The following is a 12,049-nucleotide window of genomic DNA, read 5'->3' on the forward strand; positions in this document are numbered from 1 at the left end:
GACTGTTTGGAAAGTTCTGTCCTGTGTTACATTGGAGGCTTAGATCTAGATTTTATGTCAAACTCATCACTTCACTATACTATACTATACTCAAGATTGAAAGTACTCTGAGACAGGGAGAGTCCTTATACTGTATTCAGCACATACTACAACGGCTTATCTTGACTGGGTCCTGCTGTTGCATTGGGAACCAAAATTTCTTTAGTCATTGTATTAGCAGCAATAACAATATAATTTCATACACACTGATAGAGATGGTAAATTTTAAAACTACAGATCAGGTTTAAAAGAATAACAACACTTTATCTGCTAAAATATTTTGAGAGTTTTGCCTTGTGGTTATTCATTCTCCATACTTAAACATATAATATTAAGGAAAATGTTACCAATTATAACTTTCAATTTTGTCGTTATTACTTTGTTTAATGTTCCTGTGTTCTTTGAAGTATCTTCTTCCATTACTTAACCCATATGGATTTAATTTTTTAATTTTTATTTCTAAATTATTATTTCATGTGTATTTAATCAGTTATTTACTGGTTTCTGAAATCCTTTTGGATGTTAAATATTTTCTGGGTTTGAAACTAATGTTTTTATATGAATAAAACAACTTAAGAGTGCATGCCAGTGGTACTGTATGAGTGCGTTCACCATTTTTTCAGGTAATGAAAGTCATTTTAGTATACGTACATTGAAGAGAACTATGTTTCTGCTAGATGTTACAGAGAAATTTGCATAAAGCAAGATGAAGCAGACTATGCTGTCATAGGCTGAACTGCTCATAAAAATTGTGAAGTCCCATAGAAATGGAATTTGATAAACCAAGTATAGTTATGCAAATGAAATGAGAGGGACCCAAGAGAGAACTGTCTGTTATGGTAGTAGCCTCTGAGCCAGAAAAATGAGGCTTGGCATCAAAATATAAGAATAATCCTGCTTTGGAGATAAGGTAATACCTTTTGAATTTCAGACTTCAAGCCAGTTACAAGGACAAGAATGGTTTATGTCATTCTAAAAAACTGTAACATTTTAAACAAATTAGTGGATGATGTTGGACACTTTGCACAGTATTCTGTTCAGTTATTCTATTTGCTTTATTAAGGAAATATATAAAGCCCTATTTTTGGTGTTGATCTCATGATCTCTCTGAGTGGAAGTGACAACAGTTTAATTTTCATGTCGTACTGAAAATTGTATTGCCTTAAGAAACTGGAACATGTGTCTGTACTAGGTTGCTGTATCATTTGCATTCATTTTGATAAAATATGATTAGGTTGATCAGTGGCAGATTATTTAAAATTTATTTGCATCAAAGTGATTACTCCTGCACTGTTTGTCATTAAAATATAGAAAGATTCGTCCTATATGTGTACCCTTCTGTTCACCCAGAAAATGTTTGTGTTTGAATGGGAATCTTAATTTAACTGTGCTAGGCCTTGTCTCCAAGTAAATGCACAGATCACATGACACTGCGGAAAAGACAGTTTTTTGCTCCAATTCTGTTACGTTTCTGATAGTGATGTGAGCACAGCTGGTAGAGAATGGTGTTTTGTGTCTCACAGCAAATCCTTTGTCTTGCAGGACTATAATCCTGAGAGGACATGCTTTGCTTTCATCTTGCAATTTTTCTAAGACACTCTGTCTCAGCTGTTAATTACTGAGGCTAAGAGTTATGAAATACAAAGCACTACTCAGTGGCATTTTGAAGATACAGCATTGATACATTTATAGTTTAGAGAGCTTTGAATGTTAAAGTGTACTTCATTTCTGTATATAATTTCATACATTCTTGTATTAACAGAGGGCACCTCAAAGCAAACATGATGCGGGTTCCCATGATACAGAGAGGCACAATGAAGGTCAAGGAACAGCAGAAATCAGCATAGCAACTACTGGTACTGGTCAGGTAAATTGATTATTTTCTATGTTGATAGTACAATTAAATACTTGAAATGTACAATGCTTATATTTTGGTATCTACCTTATTGTGTTTGCATGCCTGTTCATTTTTAAAAGATTTACAATTTTCTTCATTACATTTGGAAGTGAGAATATTTCTTGCATTTATTAGAAAGAAATGTTTTAATAGGATGAAGTGTAAACATTCCATAATGCAAGGATCCATTTTCTTTTATTTAAACAATTAATGAGCCTATTACTAAGAAGCAAATAAAAAGAATTACTATGGAAAATGCATTTTATTCTAGGTGAACTGTAATATTAGAAGTATGGTTTAATTATGGTAAATTGCTTGAAATTTCACTTGAGAAATGTCAGTGATTTTAAAAATGAAAACAATCAAATGGCAGGTTTATCATTAATATTTTGTTAATGCTATTTTAGATAAAGCTTTGAAACAGTATTATCAATGAGACAATCTCCTGGAAGTGTGCTGAAGGATTATATAAATGCTTTTAAATAGTCTTTCATTGTCATTCCTTTTATTAGTGAAGGACATTAGCACTGTATTTAGAGGGCTACATTAAATTCTTCTTTACTTATGTTTTTATATTAATATTTTTGCAAGTTTGGGACCTCTTTCTTTGGCTAAAGATACTTTAATTATATATCATGCACTAATTAATGTTCATTCACTTCATAATCTCCAGTTGTAGTTGAGACAGTCACATTAGTAATTTGAGCTCTTAAAGCTTCACGCTATAAATTTGATCATTTAATTCATGTGTAAAATATTTGTGCTACTTTAGGGAAGTAGAATTACTTCTGAAAGTGTCCTGTACAAGAAGATTTATCAGAAAGAATATAAATTGTTGTTTGGCTTGAGTGTTTAATTTGATTTAACATCAAGCTTAGCCCATACTTTTGCTTTTGAAAGATTTGATCACCATTTTGAATTAAGTTCTCTCTGCTATATCTGAACAGTTACTTGAGGCTCTCACTCTAATTCTTATGACAGCTTTATTGCTTGGGAAAAAAAAATAATTCGGCGCTGCTTTGGGGCTGGAAGCATAATGTATTTAAATAATTGATGCATTGTGGCTGTATTTTCTTTCTTGATTGTATGAATCGGGAGTTATTTTAGACAACAGATATTTTACAAGGAAGGAAGAATATGCCTTGGCAGACATTATGCAAGTAGACCATTAATTCTTCATTTGAGGTTTTATGTTTAGGATTTGAGCAATTTTGAACTTTGCCTCATTAAAATATTTAAAACATTTGTGTTCTTTCCTCCTGGAGGTCGATAGATCCAGGGCTCTGAATCTGTGGTCTAAGAGACATCTGAGGATGTCAGTTTTAACTGAATAATTTGGGGCTAATTGGTTTTGTAGTCATATGAGCAATGCTAATTGAAAATTTGCCAATTGAAAATTTGCCAATTGAAGAAAGGATTTTTCAGGATTCAACCATGTCCTTTTCTGTACCATCTTACAGCTATCTTCTCTTCTGTTCCACTATGCTCACTATTCTGCCACTGTAGTGAAATTTATTGAAACATTTATTTTGCAAATTTTATAAAGGAATTCAATGAGGTATTAATAAAATATGCCACAAAATAGGGAACACAACCTGACAGAGTAAATAGCAAGTATAGTACAACAAACAACAAGTGAAAGACAGGAAAGTATAAAAAGAGAAAACAAGATGAAGTAGAAGGATAGGAAAAGATTTGGAAAGGTTCTACACAAGAAGGGTCCATGTCCATCTCTGTCATTGTCCAGTTTCTCAGATGAATGGCTACACATGTCTTATACTGCTTCTTTCAGATCAGTCTTTAGGAGCCAGTAAGAAAGGTAATTGCATTTAATTTGGTCCTCCTGGTATCCTCAAAGTAGTGAGGCCAAAAATGAAGGCTTTGAAGGAAATAATAGTTATTTTTATCAAAGTTGATACTGTTTTTTAGAAACAATAGGAAAAGTATGCTATTTCTGCCTAAACTATGCTGGACTTTAATAAGTAGTGCTCCAAACTTGCATCTTTTTTTCCTTCTCGGATAAAATGAGTATATTGAACTTAAGAGTGGAGAATTTTGGCATGTACATATACAAAATCTGTAATCCTCTGAATGTAATCTGAGGTTAAGATGATATTAATGGATCAGTCAGTGTAAAAATCTCAGGGTTCTTTCCCATATTCATAGCACTGCAGATTATTAAAGTGAAATAATTTAGGAAGGCTAATATAGTTTTCATTCCAAGCTTTATGTTTTTCAAATTTTCCCATCCATAACAGCAAAAAGAAGTGCTTGTTTACATAGGAAATATATATTGGAATAAAATAATGTGTGAATTTAAATCATTCTAGTTGTACTTATTTAGTATCCTATGTTAATACTTATTCTGGAACATGCATGAAATGTTCTGGATTCAAATGGAGAATTAAATGAGTCTGTTTAAATATTCCAGTATAACTAGAATTTTTTTCTGTTATTTTTTATAATTTCTACCAGAAATTACAAGTCAGTAGATTAAAAGACCTGTGTCTTTAAAATAGTATACATTATTTTGTACATGACTTTTTAAATGTCACTGATATGGTCCAGTAATATTTACGATTTATGATTCCTTCACAGTTAGTGTTTAACAGTTAAAATATGAAGTAATTTTTCAAGTTCTGGAGTTTATTTTTTTATTTGGGCTTTTTTGTTAAGAGGACAAACATGATTCCAGATAAATATTTATCATATTACCACCTATTTTGATCACAAGGGGTAGCATTTTCACCTAGGTATATATAAAATGATTAAGAACTCTTAGGAAATTTTCTTCCCTCTATTAGAGCTGATACAGGAAAAAGTCACTTAATACAGTGACGCAGGCTCAGGACAATGGAATGTTGGGTAAACTTCAATATAAGAAAGCACTCAGCTCAATTTTGAGACAAAATAAAGCTCACCCAGTACAGCAATGAAACAAATGGAACAATTTTCCCTTAAATTGTATACTATTGAAATGTATTTTTAAGTGCCCCAAACTGAATGGAATCTTCTTGTGAGAGAGGGACATAGTAAAGGAAGCTTCACAGACAGGAAGCAGAGAAAAAGAAAGAACTAAACAACTAAACACACACTCACACACACAAAAACACCACTCCAAAGAAGTGCATGAGAAGATAAAAGGGGGGTTGTGTGTAAGTACACAAAATAGATTAAAAAAGGGCAAAGATGTTAATAACTGAGTGTTGTTACAAGAGGTAGAAACATGTTATCTACCATACTTTCTTGAGAAATTACAGTAAATAATGTCAGCATTATTTCATAGCATTTCATTGAAAAATAGAACAGATTAATCTACCTGTGATTTGCTTTTGATAAAGACAAGTTCAAGTAGGTTACTCCTTGTCAAGATGAATCTCTTTCCTTGTCAATTCCTGCATATCCAATGGTGTTCTGAAGGTAGTACAGGCTTATTCCTACTCACTATATAATCTGACCTAAAAGTAGAGGGTTTAATAGTGACATTTAAGTTATGTCCAGGTGGGGGAACTTGACTTAACCAAAACACATGCTGCCAGTTCAATATTATAAATATGATTTCATCATCCAAGGCTGAAACTGATTTAGGCAATAGTTGGTATTGCAGTTAGACTTTGTGTTATACTGAGTTGTTGCTTAAATTTTTAGGGTTCTGCTGCTCGAATGGACCATGAGACAGCCAGTGTTATGAACTCTAGTAATAACTATTCTGTTCCTTGCAGACTGACAAATCATCTGGGTACCAAGGTAACCGAAGATTACAAATCACAGGTTGCTAATGCTACATTTTTACTAATACAATAACCTCATTGTTTCTGCCAATAGTGCCAATATTAGCTGAATGATCAATAAGGAAAATTTGATTGCAAGAAATAATTTGAGTACCTAAAAAACTTGTGATGGTGATCCATAATCCATTATGAAAACTAACCCTTTTAAAAGCAGTTCTTGGAATATGTTACTGGAGTCTGAGTCCTCAAAATTGATGGCATTGCTAAGAGATTTAAATTTAAAAAAAAAGTTACATAAAACCTTGATGGTAATAAATGTCTGCTCATTGTCTCTATAGTGATTCAGATAATATGACGTAGAATAATGGAGAATGGAAAATGCTTGTCGTGACTAAAATATTTGAATTGAATAGTCATTGAAAATAGAAAATGTGAAGGGACTTTGAGGAGATCATCAATTAAAAATCTCCCATTATTGTTATCAAGATCATTCTTGACAGCACGTGAAAGCTGTCTAGACTATTTGTAAAAGCTTTAATGATAAGCAATCTATCATTTTTTCAGTTTTTACTATTAAAATTTTTCGTATTTAACCTAAATCTCCTTAGCTGCAATTTCCTTTTTCTCAATAGAAATAGGAGGTCCTCTTTCCATCTTTTGAAGCAACCTTTCATATATATCTGCAGTGTATTCTAAAAAGTTACTGAAAAAATAGAGATGGAGCTTACAATAGAGAGTGTACTCAAGATATATGAGCAGCATGAAGAGAGGAAAAAAGGGCAAATCTGTAACGCACAGTTGAGTTCCTGAACCACTGAAGTTTATACTGCCTCTGGCATCAGCAGCAATATAGATATTATCAATGTGGTGCTGATCCCAGTCTTCTGGGACCTTGATATAGTATTAAGTTAGGTTGGACCTTAAAACAGTGTTATGTTGTAATTTCTGCCCTTCATTGTATGCATGCACCAAATGGAGGTGACATTAGTTAGAGTGTCTGTTTGCTACTTCCCAATATAAAGTGTAGAATTCCCAAAAGGTGCAGACAAGGGGAGAGCCCTGAATGCAGAGAAAGGGACTGAGTGTAGAAGGAAAAAGACAAATAGGTCCATCTTAGTGTGCTGTGGGGTAAGAAAATCTTGAAAATAATGCATGAGAAGAAGGGAAAACAGTGGAGATTACAGATCCAAAAAGAGATACCTCTGTGTATAGTGTATATATAAAGAATATATGTATATATTTTAGAGGTTTTCCTGTAATATATGTGCCACAAATCTAGACACCAGATTTTGATGTCTTCTATAACTTTATTCTCTCACAAAAACTTTACCTTCCAAATCTAAATAACGGTGGACTATAGCTGCTGCTTAAAATGTTTGTAAAGAGGTGTGCATAAAGCAGACTGAACTCACTCTCATTTAAGAATCCAAGTGGATTGTCTTAATACTGTGTTTGATTTTTTTCCCAAACCAGGAAGTAAGGATCTACAAACTGGGATGCTAGGATGTTATAAAATTGGCTCCAAGAGTATTTTGGTGGATTTTGCATGTGATCATGCAATTTTATAAATTTTAAGATTTCTATTGCTTCAGCAATTCTAGTATTTAGAAAAATGCATATTAACAGACTTATTGCTTAGTCTACCCACTGCTATCCATTTTTTTAATAACTCGGTATTTGTACTCATAGAATCACAGAATCACAAAATCACAGAAACTTCAGAGTTGGAAGGGACCTCTAGAGATCATCTAGTCCAACTCCCCTGCTAAAGCAGGATTGCCTAGAGCACATCACTCAGGACTGCATCCAGGCGAGTCTTGAAAATCTCCAGAGAAGGGGACTCCACAACCTCCCTGGGCAGCCTGTTCCAGTGCTCTGTCACCCTCACTGGAAAGAAGTTTTTCCGTGTATTTGAACGGAACTTCCTATGTTCTAGCTTGTGCCCATTGCCCCTTGTCCTGTCACTGGGAACCAATGAAAAGAGTCTGGCACCATCCTCCTTCAACCCACCCTTTAGATACTTGTATGCCATAATAAGGTCTCCCCTCAGCCTTCTCTTCTCCAGGCTAAAGAGTCCCAGCTCTCTCAGCCTTTCCTCATAAGGGAGATGCTCCAGTCCCATAATCATCTTGGTTGCCCTTCGCTGGACTCGCTCCAGCAGTTCCCTGTCCCTCTTGAACTGGGGAGCCCAAAACTGGACACAGTATTCCAGTTGTGGCCTCACCAGTGCAGAGTAGAGGGGGAGAATGACCTCCTTCGACCTACTGGCCACACTCTTCCCTATGCAGCCCAGGATTCCATTGGCCTTTTTGGCAACAAGGGCACATTGTTGGCTCATGGATAATTTACTGTCTACCAGGACCCCCAGATCCTTCTCCTCAGAACTACTTCCCAGCAGGTCCACCCCTAACCTATACTGGTGCTTAACATTCTTCCTCCCCAGGTGCAGGACCTTGCACTTGCTTTTGTTGGACCTCATTAGGCTCTTCTCTGCCCAGCTCTCCAGCCTGTCCAGGTCACGCTGGATGGCAGCACGGCCCTCTGGAGTATCAGCCACCCCTCCCAGTTTGGTATCATCAGCGAACTTGCTGAGGATACACTCTGTCCCATCATCCAGGTCATTAATGAATATACTGAATCATAGAATAGTTTGGGTTGGAAGGGACCTTTAAAGGTCATCTAGTCCAACTCCCCTGCAATGAGCAGGGACATCTTCAGCTAGATCAGGTTGCTCAGAGCCCCATCCAACCTGACCTTGAATGTCTCCAGGGATGGGGCCTCCACCACCTCTCTGGGCAGCCTGTTCCAGTGTTTCACCATCCTCATCATAAAAAATTTCTTCCTTATGTCTAGTCTGAATCTACCCTCTTTTAGTTTAAAACCATTACCTCTTGTCCTATCACAACAGGCCCTGCTAAAAAGTCTGTCCCCATCTTTCTTATAAGACCCCTTTAATTACTGAAAGGCCGCAGTAAGGTCTCCCTGAGCCTTCTCCCTTCTCCAGGCTGAATAACCCCAACTCTCTCAGCCTGTCCTCATAGGAGAGGTGTTCCCTTCCTCTGATCATTTTTGTGGCCCTCCATGTCTTTTCTGTGCTGAGGGCTCTGGAGCTAGAGAAACCAAATAAAATAATTCATTGGTCTGGTAACCAGTTCAAAAATGTAGTTATTATTAGAAAATTTTGTATAACAATCTGCAAGTTTTATTTATTCCTTAGTTGGTATATTTTAAAGAAACACACCCACTGCTACTTTGCAATTCCCTCTGAAAGTTTCTTTATGTTGTGCTATGATTTTGGAATTTGCTGTATTCTTGACTTTAGGAGTTTGCGGTTTATAGATAGTATCTAATATTACCTTGTAGTATTGTGTTTGAGTGACCAGATTTTGGTAGCAGGGGATCTACAAGGGTGGCTTCTGTGAGAACCTGCTAGAAGCTTCCCCCGTGTCTGATAGAGTCAATACCAGACGGCTCCAAGATGGACATGCTGCTGGCCAAGGCCGAGCCAATCAGTGATGGTGGTAGCACCTCTGTGATAAAATATTTAAGGGGGAAAAAACCTGAGCAATGCAAACTGCAGCCAGAGAGAGGAGTGAGAAGATGTGAGAGGAACAGCTATGCAGACACCAAGGTCAGTGAAGAAGGAGGGGGAGGAGGTGCTCCAGGTGCTGGAACAGAGATTCCCCTGCAGCCCATGGAGAAGACCATAGTGAAACAGGCTGTTCCACTGCAGCCCATGGAGGTCCACGGTGGAGCAGGTGGATGCCCAAAGGAGGCTGTGACCCCATGGAGAACTCATGCTGGAGCAGGTTTGCTGGCAGGACTTGTGACTCCTCGGGGGATCCACACTGGAACAGTCTGTTCCTGAAGGACTGCACCCTGTGTAAAGGACCCACACTGGAGCAGTTTGTGAAGAACTGCAGCCTGTGGGAAGGACTCACGTTGGAGAAGTTCATGGAGGACTGTCTCCCATGGGAGGGACCCCATGCTGGAGCAGGGGAAGAGTGTGAGGAGTCCTCCCCCTGAGGAGGAAGGAGTGGCAGAGACAACATGTGATGAACTGACCACAACCCCCATTTCCTGTCCATCTGCACCTCTCCGGGGGAGGAGGTAGAAAACTCATGAGTAAAGTTTAACCCAGGAAGAAGGGAGGGGTGAGGGGAAGGTGTTTTAAGATATGGTTTTATTTCTCATTATCCTACTCTGATTTGATTGGTAATTAATTAAGCTAATTTCCCCGAGTCGAGTCTGTTTTGCCCATGATGGTAATTGGCGAATGATCTCTCCCTGTCCTTATCTTGACCCATGAGCCTTTCGTTATATTTTCTCTCCTCTGTCTAGCTGAGGAGGGGGAGTGGTAGAGCAGCTTTGGTGTGCACCTGGCATCCAGCCAGGGTCGACCCACCACACCTCGTACATCATGTTGTTCTACTAAAAGTTCACTAAAAGAACCAAACACATTTCTCAATCTAAAGCTATTACTGAAGGAAATAGAATGCAAAAGACAAACCAAATAGTGCATTGACCACTATGTTATATGGCAGCCAAAGGAACCCCTCAAAAATTGCTATTTTTTAATTTGAAATTTGGTTGCTCTGAGTTAAATGTGTAATGCTGTTTTTTCATGGCTTGATTTAGTTGGACAAATGCTTAGTACTTTATACTGTATGTACTAAATGAAAATTTGTTTGCTCCATTGGTTTTATCCCTGTAAACTTGAAGAAAGTGTTAAATTGACTCTTCAATTTTGCATTAGCTGTAAATAATTTGGCCTGGAAAACATTAAAATATGTGTAAGATTTTTAGCACAATGTATGTTAAAAATTAATGTAAACAGTCTTATCTTTTCTGGAGTAACTGTATTTAATGCCATACATTAAATAATTTTTCACTGAAGAGCATCTTTTCATGAAAGTATGATTCATACAGAACATACTCTTCTGAGGTAAAATTAATTTAAATTATATTCCTGCATTCCCAAACTAAAGCACTTGCATTAGTATGTTTCTAATTTCTTGTGTGCAATGGAAAGTTAGAAGTCTTTGCCATTAGTCTTGCAGATTAATACAGTTAGATATAATTACCATTCTAGCCATTTAACCACTAAGTGAGATTTATTAAGATTATAAATGGTGAAGAACTAATAGTGCTTATTTATTTCAAAGTAGTACAAAACTGGATGATGGATGGATTGAGAGTAGACCTGCAGAGAAGGACTTGGGGATATGAGGTATATGAGTCTGGGGTCCCCAGCACAAAAAAGACATGGACCTGTTAGAGAGGGTCCAGAGGAGGGCCACAAAAATGGTGAGAGGGCTGGGACACCTCTCCTATGAAGAAAGGCTGAGAGAGTTGGGGTTCTTCATCCTGGAGAAGGGAAGGCTCCGAGGAGACCTTATTTCAGCCTTTCAATATATAAAGGGGACTTATGAGAAAGACGAAGAGAGGCTTTTTAACTAGGGCCTGTAGTGACAGGACAAGGGGCAATGGTTTTAAACTGAAAGAAGGTAGATTTAGATTGGATTAAAGGAAGAAATTTTTTACAATGAGGGTGGTGAGACAGCGGAACAGGTTGTCCAGAGATGTCATGGATGTCTCATACCTGGAAGTGTATACATACAAGGTCAGATTGTACGGGACTTTGAGCAACCTGATATAGTGAAAGATGTCCGTGCCCCTGGCAGGGGGGGTTGGAACTAGATGGTCTCTTCCAACCCAAACCATTTGATGGTTCTATGATGCTATAAAATTCTTGCGCCATTACATAAATACATCTTCTTTTTTGCTCATGCATGCTATTGAGAATTTTGTTTTAATTTGATATGTATTTTTTAAATGTAATTGTATTTTTAAAATCATTTGACCTGCAGGTGGAAATGGTGTATTCATTATTGTCGATGCTTGGTACTCATGATAAAGATGACATGTCACGGACATTGCTAGCGATGTCTAGCTCCCAAGACAGCTGCATAGCTATGCGTCAGTCTGGATGTCTTCCTCTCCTCATCCAGCTTTTACATGGCAATGACAAAGACTCAGTGCTGTTAGGAAATTCCCGTGGTAGTAAAGAGGCCTGTGCCAGAGCCAGTGCAGCACTGCATAACATCATTCACTCCCAGCCTGATGATAAGCGAGCCAGACAGGAAATCCACATGCTTCATCTCTTGGAGCAAATACGTGCCTACTGTGAAACGTGTTGGAAATGGCAGGAGGCACATGAAGAAGGCATGGACCAAGACAAAAACCCAAGTAGGTTCTGTAAACTGCATAAAGATGTTTAAAGGATATTTTGCAAGCAGTGAATTTACAAAAAATTCAGCTTTTATCTGACTTCTTGTTGAATGTATGTAAGATTTCTTTTATTTTTATATTTATTCTTTTA

General features: G+C 37.2%; 1 protein-coding gene across 13 annotated transcripts in view; it reads left to right on the top strand.

The window, feature by feature from the left end:
- LOC141735603 (adenomatous polyposis coli protein-like) overlaps nt 1-12,049 on the top strand; it is a 159,817-nt gene that overhangs the window by 120,006 nt on the left and 27,762 nt on the right. For 4 of the 13 annotated variants that reach the window (XM_074568649.1, XM_074568650.1, XM_074568654.1 and 1 more), the window contains 3 exons: nt 1,802-1,906; nt 5,585-5,683; nt 11,538-11,916. In XM_074568649.1, the coding sequence (XP_074424750.1) occupies nt 1,802-1,906; nt 5,585-5,683; nt 11,538-11,916 (583 nt within the window). Of the gene's footprint in view, nt 1-1,801; nt 1,907-5,584; nt 5,708-9,187; nt 9,822-11,537; nt 11,917-12,049 lie in introns of those variants that run through there. The other 9 variants (XM_074568651.1, XM_074568652.1, XM_074568658.1 and 6 more) reach the window with 7 other exon arrangements.

The sequence above is a fragment of the Larus michahellis genome, chromosome W (assembly GCF_964199755.1).
Source record: "Larus michahellis chromosome W, bLarMic1.1, whole genome shotgun sequence".
Classification (NCBI taxonomy): Eukaryota; Metazoa; Chordata; class Aves; order Charadriiformes; family Laridae; genus Larus; species Larus michahellis.